The sequence below is a fragment of the Coloeus monedula genome (genome assembly GCF_965178545.1).
Source record: "Coloeus monedula genome assembly, chromosome: 40".
In the NCBI taxonomy this organism is placed as follows: Eukaryota; Metazoa; Chordata; class Aves; order Passeriformes; family Corvidae; genus Coloeus; species Coloeus monedula.
Genome location: NC_138820.1, coordinates 636,719 through 657,205, shown reverse-complemented (window position 1 = coordinate 657,205; position 20,487 = coordinate 636,719). Strand labels below are relative to the sequence as shown.

Below are 20,487 nucleotides of genomic sequence, written 5' to 3'. Positions count from 1 at the left end.
CCCCAAAAACCCCGGGAATAGCCCAAAAACGGCCCCGGAAACAAAAACACCCAAAATCCCAGAAAAACACCAAAAAATCCCAGAAAAATCCCAGAAAAATCCTATTAGAGAGCAGCCAAACCCCTAAAAATCCACCCCAAAACACCCCAAATCCACCCCAAATCCCAAACCCAGCACCTCCAACTCCGGGATCCACAGGTGGGACACCCCAAAAACCCCGGGAATACCCCAAAAACGGCCCCGGAAACAAAAACACCCAAAAATCCCAGAAAAATCCCAAAAAAATCCCGTAAAAATCTCATAAAAACCCTGTCCAGAGAACCCAAATCCACCGCAAATCCCAGTCCAACATCACCCTGTGCATCCAGTGCTCCGGGATCCACAGGTGGGACACCCCAAAATCCCCGGGAATAGCCCAAAAACGGCCCCGGAAACAAAAACCCCCAAAATCCCAGAAAAACACCAAAAAATCCCATAAAAATCCCATAAAAATCCCATAAAAACCCTGTCCAGAGAACCCAAATCCACCCCAAACCACCCCAAATCCACCCCAAATCCCAGTCCAACATCACCCTGTGCATCCAGTGCTCCGGGATCCACAGGTGGGACACCCCAAAATCCCCGGGAATAGCCCAAAAACGGCACCGGAAACAAAAACCCCCAAAATCCCAGAAAAACACCAAAAAAATCCCGTAAAAATCTCATTAAAACCCTGTCCAGAGAACCCAAATCCACCCAAATCCACCCCAAATCCACCCCAAATCCACCCCAAATCCCAGTCCAACATCACCCTGTGCATCCAGTGCTCCGGGATCCACAGGTGGGACACCCCAAAAACCCCGGGAATAGCCCAAAAACGGCGCCGGAAATAAAAACACCCAAAAAAACCAAAAAATCCCCCAAAAATATCCCATAAGAGAGCAGCCAAACCCCTAAAAATCCACCCCAAACCACCCCAAATCCACCCCAAATCCAGCACCTCCAACTTCGGGATCCACAGGTGGGACACCCCAAAATCCCCGGGAATAGCCCAAAAACGGCCCCGGAAACAAAAACACCCAAAAATCCCAGAAAAACACCAAAAATATCCCATAAGAGAGCAGCCAAACCCCTAAAAATCCACCCCAAACCACCCCAAATCCATCCCAAATCCAGCACCTCCAACTTCGGGATCCACAGGTGGGACACCCCAAAAACCCCGGGAATAGCCCAAAAACGGCGCCGGAAACAAAAACACCCAAAATCCCAGAAAAACACCAAAAAATCCCAGAAAAATCCCAGAAAAATCCTATTAGAGAGCAGCCAAACCCCTAAAAATCCACCCCAAACCACCCCAAATCCATCCCAAATCCAGCACCTCCAACTTCGGGATCCACAGGTGGGACACCCCAAAATCCCCGGGAATAGCCCAAAAAGGGCCCCGGAAACAAAAAACACCCAAAAATCCCAGAAAAACACCAAAAAATCCCAGAAAAATCCCAGAAAAACCCTGTCCAGAGAACCCAAATCCACCCCAAACCACCCCAAATCCACCCCAAATCCCAGTCCAACATCACCCTGTGCATCCAGTGCTCCGGGATCCACAGGTGGGACACCCCAAAATCCCCGGGAATACCCCAAAAACGGCGCCGGAAATAAAAACACCCAAAAATCCCAGAAAAACCCCAAAAAATCCCAGAAAAATCCCAGAAAAATCTTATTAGAGAGCAGCCAAACCCCTAAAAATCCACCCCAAATCCAGCACCTCCAACTTCGGGATCCACAGGTGGGACACCCCAAAAACCCCGGGAATAGCCCAAAAACGGTCCCGGAAATAAAAAACACCCAAAATCCCATAAAAATCCCCCCAAAAAAACCCAAAAACCCCAAAAAAACCCCAAAACCCCCAAACCCCGCCCCCCGCCCCGCAGGAGTTTGGGGGTTCACTTCTCCAAGGTTCGCTCGCTCACCCTGGACTCGTGGGAACCCGAACTGGTGAAGGTGACTGGGAGCACTGGGAGGGACTGGGAGGGACTGGGAGGGACTGGGAGCGTCCCTGGGGGGGCTTTGGGGTCCCCGGGGGGGTTTTGGGGTCCCTGGGAGCATCCCCGGGGGGGTTTTGGGGTCCCTGGGGTGTTTTGGGGTCCCGGGGATGTTTTGGGGTGACTTTTTGGGGTCCCTGGGGTGTTTTGGGGTCCTTGGGGGGGTCCCCGGGGGGGTTTTGGGGTCCCGGGGCGGTTTTGGGGTGACTTTTTGGGTCCCTGGGGTGTTTTGGGGTCCCGGGGTGGTTTTGGGGTGACGTTTTGGGGTCCCTGGGGGTGTTTTGGGGTCCCGGGGTGGTTTTGGGGTGACGTTTTGGGGTCCCGGGGCGGTTTTGGGGTCCCTGGGGTGTTTTGGGGTCCTTGGGGGGGTCCCCGGGGGGGTTTTGGGGTCCCTGGGGGGTTTTGGGGTGACTTTTTGGGTCCCTGGGGGTGTTTTGGGGTCCCGGGGCGGTTTTGGGGTCCCTGAGGTGTTTTGGGGTCCTTGGGGGGGTCTCGGGGGGGTTTTGGAGTCCCTGGGGTGTTTTGGGGTGACGTTTTGGGGTCCTTGGAGGGTTTTGGGGTCCCTTGGGGGGGTTGGGGTCCCTGGGGGTGTCCCTGGGGGGTTTTGGGGTCCTTGGGGTGTTTTGGGGTCCCTGAGGTGTTTTGGGGTTCCCGAGGGGGTTTTGGGGTGACGTCTTGGGGTCCCTGGAGGGTTTTGGGGTCCCCGGAGCGGTTTCGGGGTCCCTGGGGTGTTTTGGGGTCCCGGGGTGGTTTTGGGGTGACGTTTCGGGGTCCCTGGGGTGTTTTGGGGTCCCTGGGGGGGTTTTGGGGTGACGTTTTGGGTTCCCGGGGCGGTTTTGGGGTCCCGGGGCGGTTTTGGGGTGACGTTTTGGGGTCCCTGGGGGGGTTTTGGGGTGACGTTTTGGGTCCCTGGGGGGGTTTTGGGGTCCCGGGGCGGTTTTGGGGTGACGTTTTGGGGTCCCTGGGGTGTTTTGGGGTCCCTGGGGGTGTTTTGGGGTGACGTTTTGGGGTCCCTGGGGTGTTTTGGGGTCCCGGGGCGGTTTTGGGGTGACGTTTCGGGGTCCCTGGGGTGTTTTGGGGTCCCTGGGGTGTTTTGGGGTCCCGGGGCGGTTTTGGGGTGACGTTTTGGGGTCCCTGGGGGTGTTTTGGGGTCCCTGGGGGGGTTTTGGGGTGACGTTTTGGGTCCCTGGGGGGGTTTTGGGGTCCCGGGGCGGTTTTGGGGTGACGTTTTGGGGTCCCTGGGGTGTTTTGGGGTCCCGGGGCGGTTTTGGGGTGACGTTTTGGGGTCCCTGGGGTGTTTTGGGGTCCCGGGGCGGTTTTGGGGTGACGTTTCAGGGTCCCTGGGGGGGTTTCGGGGTCCCTGGGGTGTTTTGGGGTCCCGGGGCGGTTTTGGGGTGACGTTTTGGGGTCCCGGGGCGGTTTTGGGGTGACGTTTCGGGGTCCCTGGGGGTGTTTCGGGGTCCCGGGGCGGTTTTGGGGTGACGTTTTGGGGTCCCTGGGGGTGTTTTGGGGTCCCGGGGCGGTTTTGGGGTGACGTTTTGGGGTCCCTGGGGGTGTTTTGGGGTCCCGGGGCGGTTTTGGGGTGACGTTTCGGGGTCCCCCAGCTGATGTGCGAGCTGGGGAACAGCGCCCTGAACGGGATCTACGAGGCGCGGGTGGAGGAGATGGGGGTCAAGAGACCCCCCCCCGGCTGCTCCCGGTGAGACCCCCCCCCAAAAAATGGGAGACCCCTGGAACCCCCACCCCAAAAAAACCCCAAACCCCCCCCCCCCCCAAAAATGGGACCCCCCAAGACACCCCAGGGACACCCCAGGACCCCCCCCAAATCCCCCAAATCCCCCCAGGACCCCCCCCGGACCCCTCCAGGACCCCCCAAAGACCCCCAGGACACCCCCCAAACCCCCCAGGACCCTCCCGGGACCCTCCAAGTCACCCCAAAAACCCCCCAGGACCCCCCAGACCCCCCCAGACCCCCCAGAATCCCCCAAATCCCCCCAGGATCCCCCCAGACGCCCCCAAATCCACCCAGGACCCCCCCAGGATCCCCCCTAAAGCCCCCAAGATCCCCCCAAGTCCCCCCAGGACCCCCCAAATCCCCCCAGACCCCCCCAAACCCCTCCAGGACCCCCCCAGACCCCCCCAGGACCCCCCCCAAATTCCCCCCAGGACCCCCCAAAATCCCCCCAGGACCCCACCAGACCCCTTCAGAACCCCTCCAGGACCCCCCAAATCCTCCCAGGACCCCCCCAAACCCCCCCCCAGATCCCCCAAATCCCCTCCAGGACCCCCCAAATTCCCCCCAGACCCCCCAGAACCCCCCCAAATCCCCCCCCCCAGGGCTCAGCGTGAGAGTTGGATCCGGGCCAAGTACGTGGAGAAGAAATTCCTGCGGGGGGTGCCCGGCCCCGCCCCCCGGCCCCGCCCCCCGCGCCAAGGCCACGCCCCCCGCCCGGGCCCCGCCCCCCAGCCTGGCCCCGCCCCCGGAGGGGGCCCCGCCCAAGGTGGGGAGGGGGAAAGGGGCGGGGCTTGTGTGAAAGGGGAGGGGCTTGTAAAGGGGTGGGGCTTGGGAAGGGCGTGGGTTGGTGTAAGGGGGCGGGGCTTGGTGAAAAGGGGGCGTGGTTTGAAGTGAAATGGGCGGGGCTTGTGAAGGGGAGGGACTTAGGGGGTCTGGTGTAAGGGGGCGGGGCTTGGTGTAAATTGGGCGTGGTTTGGTGTGGGAGGGGCGGGACTTGGTGTGAAAGGGGCGTGGTTTGGTGGAAAGGGGCGTGGTTTGGTGTGTAAGGGACGGGTTTGACGTGAAAGGGGCGGGGCTTGATGTGAAAGGGGCGTGGTTTGATGTGAAAGGGGTGTGGATTGTTATGAAGGGGTGGGGCTTGTTGAAAGGGGCGTGGCTTAGTGTGAAACGGGCGTGGTTTGGTGTGAAAGGGGCGGGGCTTTGTGTGAAAGGGGCGTGGTTTGGTGATAAGGGGCAGGGTTTAGTGTGAAAGGGGCGTGGTTTGGTAAAAGGGGTGGGGCTTGTTGCAAAAGAGGCGGGGCTTGGTGTGAAAGGGAGGGGCTTTGGTGTGAAATGGGCGTGGTTTGGTGAAAAGGGGCGGGGCTTGTGAGAAATGGGCGGGGTTTGTGGGAGTGGGTGGGGCTTGGGACAAAGGGCCAGGGCTTGTGGGAGGGGGCGGGGCTTGCAAAGGGGCGGGGCTTGTGGAAGTGGGTGTGGCTTGCAAATGGGGCGGTGTGTGAAGGGGCGTGGCTTTGTGTAACTGGGCGTGGCTTTGCTGCAAAGGGGCGTGGCTTGTTTAGGTCGGGGGGCTTTGCCTAAAGGGAAGGGGCTTAATGAAAAGGGGCGTGGCTTGATTAGAGGGGGTGGGGCTGATGTTATTAAGCAGGGTATGGCTAAGGGGGCGTGGCTTGCATGGAGGGGGCGTGGCTTGTGTGCGCCTGCATGTCGATAGGCTGCTGCATGTGCTGAGGGCGTGGCTTCCTGGCTGAGGGGCGTGGCTTGTGCTCTGTGGGCTCTGTGGTGGGCGTGGCTTATGAACCAACAGGGTGGGGCGTGAGGTGGGTGTGGCTTATGAATAATTCATTTCCCACCCATGACTGATAGGTGGGCGTGGCCTCCCCGCCCAGTGGGCGTGGCTTATGACCCAACCCCCTCCCAGCTGATTGATTGGGGGGGGGGGGGGGGGTGTCTCTTCAATGAGGGGTGGGCGTGGCTTGATGACGATGGGCGTGGCTTTTTGCCACGTGGGCGTGTCCTGAAGCTCCGCCCCCAGCTCCCTGTGACCCCGAGGGCGCCCCCTGCCTGCACCCCGGGGCGCTGCTGTTCTGGGCCGCCCGGCGTCGCCGCTTGCCCACCATGGCCGACGCGCTGGCCCACGGCGCTGACCCCGGCTGGGTCAACACCGCCGAGGACAACCGCACCCCGCTGCTGGAGGCCGTGGCTGTGGTAACTGGGAGCAACTGGGAGGGCACTGGGAGCTCGTTCTGATTTGAGGGGGGGGGGGGGTCTCCCCTAACCCTGTCCCTGCTCCCTTTTCCCAAAGAATTCCCTGCTGGCCTGCGAGTTCCTGCTGCAGAACGGAGCCAGCGTCAACCAGAGCGACAGCCGCGGCCGGGGGCCGCTGCACCACGCCACCATGCTGGGACACACTGGGTGCGGCCCGGGGGGGCGAGCTGGGAGCACTGGGAGGGACTGGGAGGGACTGGGGGGATTGAGGGGAGACCCTAAATCCAGCCCCCATTTAGGACAATGGTGGCGGTGCCCACCCCTGAGGTGGAGGAGAGCGAAGCTAAGCAGGGTCTGCCCTGGGCAAGGCCTGGATGGGTGACCTGATCTGGGGCAATTGAAGGGGGGTCACCCCGTTTTATGAGGGGGGGGGCAATTTCTTTTTGGGGTTCTGCTTCCCTTTGGGGGTTCCTTATTCCCTTTTATGGCGGTCCCTGTTCCATTTTGGGGGTCCTCCCATTTGGGGGCAGTCCCTAAATCACTTTGGCGGGGGGGGTCTCTGTTGCCTTGGGCTGTCCCTATTCCCTTTGGGAGGGTTTCTCCTCCGTTGCTGGGGGTCTCTATTCCTTTTGGGGGGGTCTCTATCGCATTTTTGGGGGTCCCTATCCTATTTCAGGTGTCCCTTTACCCCTTTCTGGATCCTTTTTCCCTTTAGGGGCTCCCTCTTCCATTTCTGGGGCTCACTCTTCCATTTCTGGGGGTCCCCATTCCCTTTTCCCTTTTTCTGGGCTTGCAAGACCCCCCAATATCCCAAAAACTTTTTTTGTGGGGGGTCCCCAGCATCATTTTCCACACGGGAAGCTAAGCAGGCCCCAGCCCGGTCAGCACCTGGATGGGTGACCTCAAACTCCCTTGTAGACCCTCGAATCCCCGCGTCCCCCTGAACCCCCCAGGTGTCCCTTTTACCTTTAGGGGCTCCCCCTTCCATTTCTGGGGGTCCCTCTTCCATTTCTGGGGGTCCCCAATCCCTTTTTTCCCCTTTTTTGGGGTTGTAAGACCCCCCAATATCCCAAAATTCCTACTGCATTTCAGGTGTCCCTTTTCCCCCTCCTGGATCCTTTTTCCCTTTAGGGGCTCCCTCTTTCATTTCTGGGGCTCACTCTTCCATTTCTGGGGCTCACTCTTCCATTTCTGGGGGTCCCCATTCCCTTTTCCCTTTTTCTGGGCTTGCAAGACCCCCCAATATCCCAAAAACTTTTTTTTGGGGGGGTCCCCAGCATCATTTTCCACACGAGAAGCTAAGCAGGCCCCACCCCGGTCAGCACCTGGATGGGTGACCTCAAACTCCCTTGTAGACCCTCGAATCCCCGCGTCCCCCTGAACCCCCCAGGTGTCCCTTTTACCTTTAGGGGCTCCCCCTTCCATTTCTGGGGGTCCCCAATCCCTTTTTTCCCCTTTTTTGGGGTTGTAAGACCCCCCAATATCCCAAAATTCCTACTGCATTTCAGGTGTCCCTTTTCCCCCTCCTGGATCCTTTTTCCCTTTAGGGGCTCCCTCTTCCATTTCTGGGGGTCCCTCTTCCATTTCTGGGGGTCCTCATTCCCTTTTCCCCTTTTTGGGCTTGCAAGACCCCCCAATATCCCAAAAACTTTTTTTTGGGGTGGGTGTCCCCAGCATCATTTTCCACACGGGAAACTAAGCAGGCCCCACCCCGGTCAGCACCTGGATGGGCGACCTCAAACTCCTTTGCAGACCCTCGAATCCCCGCGTCCCCCTGAACCCCCCAGGTGTCCCTTTTACCTTTAGGGGCTCCCCCTTCCATTTCTGGGGGTCCCTCTTCCATTTCTGGGGGTCCCCAATCCCTTTTTTCCCCTTTTTTGGGGTTGTAAGACCCCCCAATATCCCAAAATTCCTACTGCATTTCAGGTGTCCCTTTTCCCCCTCCTGGATCCTTTTTCCCTTTAGGGGCTCCCTCTTCCATTTCTGGGGCTCACTCTTCCATTTCTGGGGGTCCCCATTCCCTTTTCCCTTTTTTTGGGCTTGCAAGACCCCCCAATATCCCAAAAACTTTTTTTGTGGGGGGTCCCCAGCATCATTTTCCACACGGGAAGCTAAGCAGGCCCCAGCCCAGTCAGCACCTGGATGGGTGACCTCAAACTCCCTTGTAGACCCTCGAATCCCCGCGTCCCCCTGACTTCCCCCCGGACCCCAAATGTCCCCCCAAATGTCCCCCCAAATGTCCCCCACCCCAATTCCAGCCTGGCCTGCCTGTTCCTGAAGCGGGGGGCCGACGTCAACGCGGTGGACGCCGACGGCAAGGACCCCCTGACCATCGCCATGGACTTGGCCAACGCCGACATCGTCACCCTGTGAGACCCCCGGGAGGTGGGGGGGACACCCCGAACCTGACACCCCAAATCTGACCCCCTCCCCACCCCATTTCCACCCCCCCCCCCAGGCTGAGATTGGCCAAGATGCGAGAGCTGGAGGTGGCCCAGGGACAGCCCGGTGGGTTTGGGGTGGGGGTCCCTGGGGGATTTTGGGGTGGGGAGGGGTCCTTGGATTTTGGGGGGTTCTGAGGTGGTTTTTGGGGGTCCAGGGGGTGTTTGGGGGGTTCTGGGGTCGTTTTGGGGGGGGGTCCTGAGGTGGTTTTGGTGGTTCCTGGGGAGGTTTTGGGGGTCCTGAGGGGTTTTGGGGGATCCTGGGGTGATTTTGGGGGTTCTGGGTGGTTTTGGGGGGGGTCCTGAGGGGTTGGGGGGGAGTTGGTGGGGTTTTGGGGGTTCCTGGGGGGGGTTGGGGGTTCCTGAGGTGGTTTTGGGGGGTCCTGGGGGGGTTGGGGGGGTCCTGAAGGGTTTTGGGGGTCCTGGGGTGGTTTGGGGGGTCCTGGGGTGCTTTTGGGGGTCCTGAGGGGTTTTGGGGGGTCCTGGGGAGGTTTGGGGGATCCTGGGGAGGTTTTGAGGGTCCTGGGGGGGTGGTTTGGGGCATCCTGGGGGGGTTTTGAGGGGTTCTGTGGTGGTTTTGGGGGTCCTGGGGTGGTTTGGGGGTTCCTGAGGTGCTTTTGGGGGGTCCTGAGGGGTTTTGGGAATTCCTGGGGGGATTCTGGGGGTCCTGAGGGGTTGGGGGGGGGTTGGGGTTGTTTGGGGGTTCCTGGGGGGATTTTGGGGGGCCTCTGGGTGGTTTGTGGGGGGGGTCTCCAATCTTGAGGGAGATCTGGGGGTGTTTTCTCAAGTTTGGGGTGTCCTTGGGTTGGGGGGAGGAGGTTTGGGGGAAATCCCTGGATTTTTGGGGAATCCCTGGATTTTGGGAGGAGAATCCCTGGATTTTGGGAGGGAATCCCTGGATTTTGCGGGGGAATCCCTGGATTTTGCGGGGGAATCCCTGGATTTTGGGGGAAAATCCCTGGATTTTGAGGGGGAATCCCTGGATTTTGGGGGAAAATCCCTGGATTTTGAGGGGGAATCCCTGGATTTTGGGAGGAGAATCCCTGGATTTTGCGGGGGAATCCCTGGATTTTGGGAGGGAATCCCTGGATTTTGCGGGGGAATCCCTGGATTTTGGGAGGGAATCCCTGGATTTTGGGAGGGAATCCCTGGATTTTGCGGGGGAATCCCTGGATTTTGCGGGGGAATCCCTGGATTTTGAGGGGGAATCCCTGGATTTTGGGGGAAAATCCCTGGATTTTGGGGGGGAATCCCTGGATTTTGGGGGGGAATCCCTGGAATTTGAGGGGGAACCCCTGGATTTTGGGAGGGAATCCCTGGATTTTGGGGGAAAATCCCTGGATTTTGAGGGGGAATCCCTGGATTTTGGGGGGAAAATCCCTGGATTTTGGGAGGGAATCCCTGGATTTTGAGGGGGAATCCCTGGATTTTGGGGGAAAATCCCTGGATTTTGGGAGGGAATCCCTGGATTTTGCGGGGGAATCCCTGGATTTTGGGAGGGAATCCCTGGATTTTGCGGGGGAATCCCTGGATTTTGGGAGGGAATCCCTGGATTTTGAGGGGGAATCCCTGGATTTTGGGAGGGAATCCCTGGATTTTGGGGGAAATCCTTGGATTTTGGGGTGACCTCACGGGGTCGGGGTCCCAATTTCGGGGTCCCCCTCCCCCCCAGGTGACGACACCTACCTCGACATCTTCCGCGACATCTCCCTGATGGCCTCGGACCACCCCGAGAAACTCGCCCGGGCCCCTCCCCCCAAACACTCCACCCTTTAGCCACGCCCCCACATGGCGAAGCCACGCCCCCTCCTCGGCAAAGCCACGCCCCATCTCAGTGAAGCCACGCCCCCTCCTCGGCGAGGCCACGCCCCTCCTCGGCGAGGCCACGCCCCTCCTCGGCGAGGCCACGCTCTCTCGGCAAAGCCACGCCCCCTCCTCGACGAAACCACGCCCCCTAATCGGCGAGGCCACACCCCCTCCTCAGCAAAGCCACGCCCCTCATCAACGAGACCACGCCCCCTCCCCGTGAAGCCACGCCCTCCACGGCCAGGCCATGCCCCTCCTCAGTGAAGCCACGCCCCTCCTCGGCGAGGCCACGCCCCCTCGGCAAAGCCACGCCCCCTCCTCGATGAAGCCACGCCCCTCTTCGGCGAGGCCACGCCCCTCCTCAGCGAAGCCACGCCCCCTCCCCAGGCAGCTGCCAATCCAATAAAGGCTCCCTTTGACCTCGGGCCGGGCCCGAAATTCGTGTGGGTGACCTGGAAGTGACCCCTGGAACTGACCCCTCCCCCCACCTTGGGTGACCTGGAATTGACCCTTGCCCCAAATCTGTCCCCAAAAATGGGTGACCTGGAACTGACCCCTGCCCCAAATCGGGGACCCCTTAAATGGGTGACCTAGAACCGAGCCCCCAAATCTGCCCCCAAAATGGGTGACCTAGAACTGACCCCCCCAAAATCTGACCTCTCTTGGGTGACCTGGAACTGACCCCTCCCCAAAATCTGACCCCTCTTGGGTGACCTGGAACTGACCTCCCAAATCTGTCCCCAAAAATGGGTGACCCCCCGTTGGGTGACCTAGAACTGACCCCTCCCCCTTGGGTGACCCAGAACTGACCATCCACCATTGTCCCAAAATGGGGACCCCAAAAATGGGTGACCTAGAACTGACCCCCCCCCCAAAATCTGACCCCTCTTGGATGGCCTAGAACTGACCCCTCCCCCTTGGGTGACCCAGAACTGACCCCCCAAATCTGCCCCCAAAATGGGTGACCTGGAACTGACCCCCCCCAAAATCTGACCTCTCTTGGATGACCTAGAACTGACCCCTCCCCCTTGGGTGACCCAGAACTGACCCCCACCCCAAATCTGACCCCTCTTGGATGACCTGGAACTGACCCCCCAAATCTGTCCCCAAAAATGGGTGACCTGGAACTGACCCCTGCCCCAAATCGGGGACCCCTTAAATGGGTGACCTAGAACCGAGCCCCCAAATCTGCCCCTAAAATGGGTGACCTGGAACTGACCCCTCCCAAAATCTGACCTCTCTTGGGTGACCTGGAACTGACCCCTCCCCAAAATCTGACCCCTCTTGGGTGACCTGGAACTGACCCCCCAAATCTGTCCCCAAAAATGGGTGACCCCCCGTTGGGTGACCTAGAACTGACCCCTCCCCCTTGGGTGACCCAGAACTGACCATCCACCATTGTCCCAAAATGGGGACCCCAAATGAATGACCCAGAACTGACCCCTGCCCCAAATCTGCCCCCAAAACGGAGACCCCAAAATGAATGACCTAGAACAGCCCCACCCCCAATGCTTGGGTCACCCAGAACAGCCCCCCCAGACCCTTTTTGGGGGTCCCTATAACCTCCTCCACCCCCCCCTCCCCAAAATTCCCCCATTGGTGGGGGGGGGGGGATACCTAGAACCGCCCCTCCCCCACCGCAGCCCCCCTCAAAGGACGAGAGCCGGGGCCACATTTTGGGGTTCACGAGGGCGGTTCTAGAGCGGCTCAGGGGGGGTTGGGGGAGGGGTTGGGGTTGTGGGGGGTGGGGTGCCGGGGGTGGGGGAGGGGCAGGGTGAGGATGAGGAGGGCGGCGGCCAGGAGGAAGGCGCCGGCGGCCAGGAAGGAGGCGGTGAAGTCGCCGGTGACGTCACGCAGCCAACCTGGGGAAAATGGCGGCGTTGGGGGGTGGGGGGGGACGGGGGTGGGGGGTCTGGAACCCCCAAAAATGAGAGTTGAGACCCCCCCCGGGGTGGGTTCTGGGTCACCCAACACCCCCCCAAATTTAATCCCTGCACCCCATGATGGGTTCTGGGTCACCCAACACCCCCCCAAATTTAATCCCTGCACCCCATGTTGGGTTCTGGGTCACCCAACCCCCCCAAATTTAATCCCTGCACCCCATGTTGGGTTCTGGGTCACCCAACACCCCCCCAAATTTAATCCCTGCACCCCATGTTGGGTTCTAGGTCATCCAACACCCCCCCAAATTTAATCCCTGCACCCCATGATGGGTTCTGGGTCACCCAACACCCCCAAATTTAATCCCTGCACCCCATGATGGGTTCTGGGTCATCCAACACCCCCCCAAATTTAATCCCTGCACCCCATGATGGGTTCTAGGTCACCCAACACCCCCCCAAATTTAATCCCTGCACCCCATGATGGGTTCTGGGTCATCCAACACCCCCCCAAATTTAATCCCTGCACCCCATGATGGGTTCTGGGTCATCCAACACCCCCCCAAATTTAATCCCTGCACCCCATGATGGGTTCTAGGTCATCCAACACCCCCCCAAATTTAATCCCTGCACCCCATGATGGGTTCTGGGTCACCCAACACTCCCCCAATTTAATCTCTGCACCCCAACATTGGGTTCTTGGTCACCCAAACCCCCCCAATTTAACCCCCCCCCCACCCCACTGGGTTCTAGGTCACCCAACCCCCCCCCCTAAATTTACCCTCCCCACCCCCAAACTGGGTTCTAGACCCCCCAACTGTCCCCCATTTAAACCCCACCCCCATTTTGGGTTCTAGACCCCCCCCCAATTTAAACCCCAGGCCCCCACTGGGTTCTCGGTCACCCAAACCCCCCCAATTTAACCCCCTCCACCCCCCATTGGGTTCTAGACCCCCACCCAAACCCCAAATTTAACTCCACCCCTTCCCCACCCCCACATTGGGTTCTAGACCCCCCACCCCCCCAAATTAACCCCCCCACCCCCACATTGGGTTCTAGACCCCACACCCCCCCCAATTTAACCCCCCCATTGGGTTCTAGACCCCCACCCAAACCCCAAATTTAACTCCACCCCTTCCCTACCCCCACATTGGGTTCTAGGTCACCCAACCCCCCCCCCCAATTAACCCCCCCACCCCCACATTGGGTTCTAGACCCCACAACCCCCCCAATTTAAACCCCAGCCCCCCCACTGGGTTCTCGGTCACCCAAACCCCCCCAATTTAACCCCTTCCACCCCCCATTGGGTTCTAGACCCCCACCCAAACCCCAAATTTAACTCCACCCCTTCCCCACCCCCACATTGGGTTCTAGGTCACCCAACCCCCCCAATTTAACCCCCCCACCCCCACATTGGGTTCTAGACCCCCCAACCCCCCCAAATTAATCCCCCAACCCCACATTGGGTTCTAGACCCCACAACCCCCCCCAATTTAACCCCCCCATTGGGTTCTAGACCCCCACCCAAACCCCAAATTTAACTCCACCCCTTCCCTACCCCCACATTGGGTTCTAGACCCGCCAACCCCCCCCAAATTAACCCCCCCACCCCCACATTGGGTTCTAGACCCCCCACCCCCCCCAATTTAAACCCCAGCCCCCCCACTGGGTTCTCGGCCACCCTAACCCCCCCAATTTAACCCCTTCCACCCCCCATTGGGTTCTAGACCCCCACCCAAACCCCAAATTTAACTCCACCCCTTCCCTACCCCCACATTGGGTTCTAGACCCCCCAACCCCCCCAAATTAACCCCCCCACCCCCACATTGGGTTCTAGACCCCACAACCCCCCCAATTTGAACCCCAGCCCCCCCACTGGGTTCTAGGTCACCCAACCCCCCCCAAATTAACCCCCCCACCCCCACATTGGGTTCTAGACCCCACAACCCCCCCAATTTGAACCCCAGCCCCCCCACTGGGTTCTCGGCCACCCTAACCCCCCCAATTTAACCCCTTCCACCCCCCATTGGGTTCTAGACCCCCACCCAAACCCCAAATTTAACTCCACCCCTTCCCCACCCCCACATTGGGTTCTCGGTCACCCAAACCCCCCCAATTTAACCCCCCCACCCCCACATTGGGTTCTAGACCCCACAACCCCCCCCAATTTAACCCCATCCACCCCTCCCCCACCCCTTTCCCTCCCCCCCCCCGTACCGGCCAGCGGTGCCCCCAGCAGTGACCCCACGCTCTCCACCATCTGCATGAGGCCGATGCCCAGCCCGGCCCGGCCTCCTCCCACCACCTCGGCCACGCCGGCGAACTGCAGCGGCACCACGGCACCGGCACAGGCTCCGTAGGCGGCCGCCAGCGCCGCCAGCGCCCCCAAACTCGTCCCCAACGGCAGCAGCAGCGTCACCGCCCCGGCCAGCGCCGCCCAGGCCGCCAGTTGCCGCAGCAAGGCCGCGGCCGGCCGAGCCGCTAGCCAACCGGCCAGCAGCCGGCCACCACCGTCCAGCACCGCCATGGTCGCCAGCACCGCGGCCGCACCGTGGCCGTCGCAGCCGACCTCGAGGGCGCGGGCGGCGCCGTGGACGAAGGGCACGTAGTAGCCGGCGTCCAGCAGCGCGAAGGCCGCGGCGTAGCGCAGGAAGGGGCCGTGGCGTAGGAGCCGCGCCAGCTCCCGAGGTGGCCCTGGCGTGTCTTGAGGTGGCCACGCGGAATCCTGAGGTGGACCCAGGGTGTCCTGAGGTGGCCCCAGGGAGTTGTGAAGTGGCTGCAGGGAGTCCTGAGGTGGTCGCGGGGTGTCCTGAGGTGGCCATGGGGTGTTCTGAAGTGGCCCTGAGGTGTCCCGAGGTGGCCGCGGGGAGTCCTGAGGGGGCCCTGGGGTGTCCCAAAGTGGCGCCGGGGAGTCCTGAAGTAGCCCCAGGGTACCCTGAGGTGGCCTCAGGGTGTCCTGAAGTGGCCCCAGCGCATCCCAAAGTGGCCCTGGGGAGTCCTGAGGTGGCCCCAGGGAGTCCCGAGGTGACCCTGAGGAGTCCCGAGGTGGCCTCAGGGCATCCCAAGGTGGCCGCGGGGTGTCCCAAGGTGGCCCTGAGGAGTCCCAAGGTGGCCCCAGGGTATCCCGAGGTGACCCTGGGGAGTCCCGAGGTGACCCCAAGGTGTCCTGAGGTGACCCCAAGGTGTCACGAGGTGACCGCGGGGAGTCACAAAGTGGCCGTGGGGCATCCCAAGGTGGCCCCGGGATGTCCCGAAGTGGCCCTGGGGAGTCACAAAGTGGCCCCAGGGTGTCCCGAGGTGGCCCCAGGGTGTCCTGAAGTGGCCCCGGGGAGTCCCAAGGTGGTCGCAGGGCGCCCCAAGGTGGCTCCAGGGAGTCACGAGGTGGCCCCGAGGAGTCCCGAGGTGACCCCAGAGAGTCCTGAGGTGGCCCCAGGGCGTCCTGAAGTGACCCCAGGGAGTCCTGAGGTGACCCCGGGGAGTCCCAAAGTGGCCCCAGGGTGTCCCGAGGTGGCCCTGGGGACTCCTGAGGTGACCCCAAGGTGTCACGAGGTGACCGCGGGGAGTCACAAAGTGGCCGTGGGGCATCCCAAGGTGGCCCCAGGGAGTCCCGAGGTGACCCTGGGGAGTCCTGAGGTGGCCCCAGGGCATCCCGAAGTGGCCCCGGGGAGTCACAAAGTGGCCCTGGGGCATCCCAAGGTGGCCCCAGGGAGTCCCGAGGTGACCCTGGGGAGTCCTGAGGTGGCCCCAGGGCATCCCGAAGTGGCCCCGGGGAGTCCCGAGGTGACCCTGGGGAGTCCCGAGGTGGCCCCAGGATGTCCCGAGGTGGCCGCGGGGCTCGGGGTGGCCGGAGGAGGGCGGCGGCGGCCACCAGGTGGAGGGAGACGGCGGCCAGCAGCAGCAGGGCCCCGCGCCAGCCGTAGGTGTCGAGGGCCAGCGGGACCAGCGGGGCCAGCGCCAGGCCGGACACGGCGGCCCCCGACACCACGAGCCCGGTGGCCAGCGGGCGGCGAGCCGGGAACCAGCCGGACACAGCCCCCAGGGCTGGCGTGAAGGACAAGGCCCAGCCCAGGCCTGCGGGGGAGGGGAGAAAGGGGGGTCTGGGTCATTCTGGGGGGGTCACGGGAGGGGTTTTGGGGTTTTTGGGGGGTTCTATGGGGTCACGTGATGGTTTTTGGGGGTTCTGGGTCATTCTGGGGGGTCACGGGAGGGGTTTTGGGGTTTTTGGGGGGTTCTATGGGGTCACGTGATGGTTTTTGGGGGTTCTGGGTCATTCTGGGGGGTCACAGGAGGGGTTTTGGGGGGTTCTGGGTCATCCAAAGGGGTTACAGGAAGGCCAGTGCCTCCCAGTGCCTTCCCAGTGCCTCCCAGTGCCTCCCAGTGTCCTCCCAGTGCCCTCCCAGTGCCTCCCAGTGCCCTCCCAGTGCCCTCCCAGTGCCTCCCAGTGTCCTCCCAGTGCCCTCCCAGTGCCCTCCCAGTGCCCTCCCAGTGCCTCCCAGTGCCTCCCAGTGCCCTCCCAGTGCCTCCCAGTGCCTCCCAGTGCCCTCCCAGTGCCTCCCAGTGCCCTCCCAGTGCCCTCCCAGTACCTCCCACTCCCTCCCAGTCCCTCCCAGTGCCTCCCAGTGCCCTCCCAGTGCCTCCCAGTGCCTCCCAGTGCCCTCCCAGTGCCTCCCAGTGCCTCCCAGTGCCCTCCCAGTGCCCTCCCAGTACCTCCCACTCCCCCCCAGTCCCTCCCAGTGCCCCCCAGTGCCCTCCCAGTGCCACAAAATCCCCCCAAATACCCCCCCAAGCCCTTTCCCAGTCCCTCCCAGTCCCTCCCACTCCCTCCCAGTCCCTCCCATTCCCTCCCACTCCCTCCCAGTGCCCACCCAGTGCCTCCCAGTCCCTCCCAGTCCCTCCCAGTGCCCCAAAATCCCCCCAAATACCCCCCAAAGCCCTTTCCCAGTCCCTCCCAGTCCCTCCCAGTCCCTCCCAGTGCCCCAAAATCCCCCCAAATACCCCCCAAAGCCCTTTCCCAGTCCCTCCCAGTCCCTCCCGGTGCCCCCCCAGTGCCCCCCTGTCCCTCCCAGTGCCCTCCCACTCCCCTCCCAGTCCCTCCCAGTGCCCTCCCGGTGCCCTCCCAGTGCTCCCAGTCCCTCCCAGTGCTCTCCCAGTGCTCCCAGTCCCTCCCAGTGCCCCCCATTGCCCTCCCACTCTCTCCCACTCCCTCCCAGTGCCCTCCCAGTGCCTCCCAGTCCCTCCCAGTGCCCTCCCGGTACCCTCCCACTCTCCCCCAGTCCCTCCCAGTCCCTCCCAGTGCTCTCCCAGTGCCCCAAAATCCCCCCAAATCCCCCCCAAAGCCCTTTCCCAGTCCCTCCCACTCCCTCCCAGTCCCTCCCAGTGCCCCCCACTCCCCTCCCAGTGCCTCCCAGTGCCCCCCAGTACCTGCCAGTCCCCCCAGGCTCAGGTAGAGGTGCTCCAGGCGGGTGGCGAAGGCGCCCAGGCCCAGCCCCGCCCCCGCCAGCGCCCCCCCGGCCATGGCCACGGCCCGGGCCCCGAATCGGGCACTGAGCGCGGCCGCCAGCGGGCCTGGGGGCACCGGGCCTTACTGGGAGCACTGGGACGCCACTGGGAGGGCGCTGGGAGCCCGCCGGGGGAGGTGGGGCAATGCCGGTGCCTTCCCAGTGTTCTCCCAGTGCCTTCCCAGTGTTCTCCCAGTGCCTTCCCAGTACCTTCCCAGTGCTCCCAGTGCCCCTGATTGAACCTCCCAGTGCCCTCCCAGTGCCTCCCAGTGTCCTCCCAGTGTCCTCCCAGTGTCCCTGATTGAACCACCCAGTGCCCTCCCAGTGCCTCCCAGTGTTGTCCCAGTGCCCTCCCAGTGTTCTCCCAGTGCCCTCCCAGTGCTCCCAGTGCCTCCCAGTGTCCTCCCAGTGTCCCTGATTGAACCACCCAGTGCCCTCCCAGTGCCTTCCCAGTGTTCTCCCAGTGCCCTCCCAGTGTTCTCCCAGTGCTCCTAGTGCCCTCCCAGTCCCTCCCAGTGCCTTCCCAGTGCCCCTAATTGAACCTCCCAGTGCTCCCAGTACCCTCCCAGTGTCCCTGATTGGACCTCCCAGTGCTCCCAGTGCCCTCCCAATGCTCCCAGTGTCCCTGATTGAACCTCCCAGTGTCCTCCCAGTGTCCTCCCAGTGCCTCCCAGTGTCCTCCCAGTGTCCCTGATTGAACCTCCCAGTGCCCTCCCAGTGCCTTCCCAGTGTTCTCCAAGTGCCTTCCCAGTGCCTTCCCAGTGCTCCCAGTGCCCCTGATTGAACCTCCCAGTGCCTTCCCAGTGCCTTCCCAGTGTTCTCCCAGTGCCCTCCCAGTGCTCCCAGTGCCCCTAATTGAACCTCCCAGTGCCCTCCCAGTGTCCTCCCAGTGCCCTCCCAGTGCTCCCAGTGGTCTTCCAGTGCCCTCCCAGTGTCCTCCCAGTGCCCTCCCAGTGCTCCCAGTGCCCTCCCAGTGTCCCTGATTGAACCTCCCAGTGCCCTCCCAGTGCCTTCCCAGTGCCCCCAGTGCTCCCAGTGTGCTCCCAGTGTCCTCCCACTGCCCTCCCAGTGCCCCTAATTGAACCTCCCAGTGTCCTCCCAGTGTCCTCCCAGTGTGCTCCCAGTGTCCTCCCAGTGTCCTCCCAGTGTCCTCCCAGTGTCCTCCCAGTGCTCCCAGTGCTCCCAGTGCCCTCCCAGTGCTCCCAGTGCCCTCCCAGTGCTCTCCCAGTGCCCTCCCAGTGCCCTCCCAGTGCTCCCAGTGCTCTCCCAGTGCTCCCAGTGCCCTCCCAGAGTCCTCCCAGTGCTCTCCCAGTGCCCTCCCAGTGCCCTCCCAGTGCTCCCAGTGCTCTCCCAGTGCTCCCAGTGCTCTCCCAGTGCCCTCCCAGTGCTCTCCCAGTGCCCTCCCAGTGCTCCCAGTTCCCCCCCCCCGGTCGCCGCACAGCGCCCCCTGCTGGACGCACCGCCGAGCTGCAGCGCCGCCAGGGGGCAGGAGCTCACCCAAGCGGCGGCGCGCGCCGGGGCCCCGAAGGCGCCCCCCAGCGGCGGGAGGCACAGCCCGAGCGCGCGCACGGAGCCGCTCACCAGCGCCACCTGCAGGAACGCGCCCCACAGCGCCGGGAGCGCGCCCGGCGGGAACGGGGAGCGCAGCGCCACCGCGGGGGGACAGCGGGGACAGCGGGGGGACACGGGGGGCACGGGGGGACACGGGGGGCACGGGGGGACACGGGGGGCACCGGGAAAGGGGGCTCAGGGGGTCACAGGAACGCGGCCGGTGGGAACGGGGAGCGGAGCGCCACCGCGGGGGGACAGCGGGGACAGCGGGGGGACACGGGGGGACACGGGGGGCACCGGGGGGCACCGGGGGACACCGGGAAAGGGGGCTCAGGGGGTCACAGGAACGCGGCCGGTGGGAACGGGGAGCGGAGCGCCACCGCGGGGGGACAGCGGGGGGACACGGGGGGACACGGGGGGCACCAAGGGGCACCGGGGGGCACTGGGGGCACCGAGGGACACGGGGGGACACGGGGGGACACTGAGGGGCACGGGGGGACACTGAGGGACACCGGGGGACACCGGGAAAGGGGGCTCAGGGGGTCACAGGAACGCGCCCGGTGGGAACGGGGAGCGCAACGCCACCGCGGGGGGACACGGGGGGACACGGGGGGCACCGAGGGACACGGGGGGACACGGGGGGCACCGAGGGACACGGGGGGACACGGGGGGCACCGGGGGGCACTGGGGGCACCGAGGGACAGGGGGGGACACGGGGGGCACGGGGGGACACTGAGGGGCACGGGGGGACACCGGGAAAGGGGGCTCAGGGGGTCACAGGAACGCGGCCGGTGGGAACGGGGAGCGCAACGCCACCGCGGGGGGACATGGGGGGACACGGGGGTCACCGAGGGACACCGGGGGACACCGAGGGACACCGAGGGTCACCGGGGGTCACCGGGGGTGACCCAGGAAGGGGTCACAGGAGGATTGGGGGGGGTGGGGGGGGTCCAGGGGGTCAACAGGGCCAAGGGGGGAACACGGGAGGCTCACAAGAAATTGGGGCTGGGGTCACGGGGGGGTCACAAGAGGTCGGGGGGGGGTGTCACAGGGGTGACCCAGGAATTTTGGGGGGGGTCACAGGGGGGTCCCCAATGTCTGGGATGGTGACCAGGAGCCTGTAAGAAAAAAAGGGACACGGGGCGGGGGTGGGGGAGGGGTCACAGGGAGTCCCAGGGGGGGTCCCAGGGGGTCATGGGGGAGACCCAGGATTCTGGGGGGGGGGGAACACACAGAGGTCAGGGGTCACCGGGGGTCATGGGGGGGACCCTGGTGCCAAAAGTGGGGTTTTGGGGTGGGGGTTGGGTCTGAGGTGTCCGGGTGGGGGTTGGGGGGGGGGTCCCAGTGTCC

The 20,487-nt window shown here is 63.1% G+C and overlaps 2 protein-coding genes across 2 annotated transcripts in view; one reads left to right on the top strand and one right to left on the bottom strand.

Moving 5' to 3' along the window:
* ACAP1 (ArfGAP with coiled-coil, ankyrin repeat and PH domains 1) overlaps positions 1–10,178 on the top strand; it is a gene marked incomplete at both ends in the record, with an annotated part of 35,250 nt that extends 25,072 nt beyond the window's left edge. Inside the window, 8 exons of the mRNA XM_082300573.1 lie at positions 1,911–1,980; positions 3,626–3,720; positions 4,359–4,522; positions 5,789–5,961; positions 6,059–6,168; positions 8,220–8,330; positions 8,420–8,469; positions 10,075–10,178. Of these exons, the coding sequence (XP_082156699.1) occupies positions 1,911–1,980; positions 3,626–3,720; positions 4,359–4,522; positions 5,789–5,961; positions 6,059–6,168; positions 8,220–8,330; positions 8,420–8,469; positions 10,075–10,178 (877 nt within the window). The remainder of the gene's footprint in view (positions 1–1,910; positions 1,981–3,625; positions 3,721–4,358; positions 4,523–5,788; positions 5,962–6,058; positions 6,169–8,219; positions 8,331–8,419; positions 8,470–10,074) is intronic.
* Positions 10,179–11,882: 1,704 nt separating this feature from the next.
* On the bottom strand, positions 11,883–20,396 carry LOC309584528 (uncharacterized protein; the record flags this gene model as incomplete). The annotated part of the gene is made up of 5 exons (XM_082300572.1): positions 11,883–12,070; positions 14,306–16,159; positions 17,510–17,653; positions 19,047–19,331; positions 20,387–20,396. The coding sequence occupies 5 exons, from the start codon at positions 20,394–20,396 to the stop codon at positions 11,916–11,918; spliced, it is 2,448 nt and encodes an 815-aa protein (XP_082156698.1). The 3' UTR covers positions 11,883–11,915.
* Between the last annotated feature and the right edge of the window lie 91 nt (positions 20,397–20,487).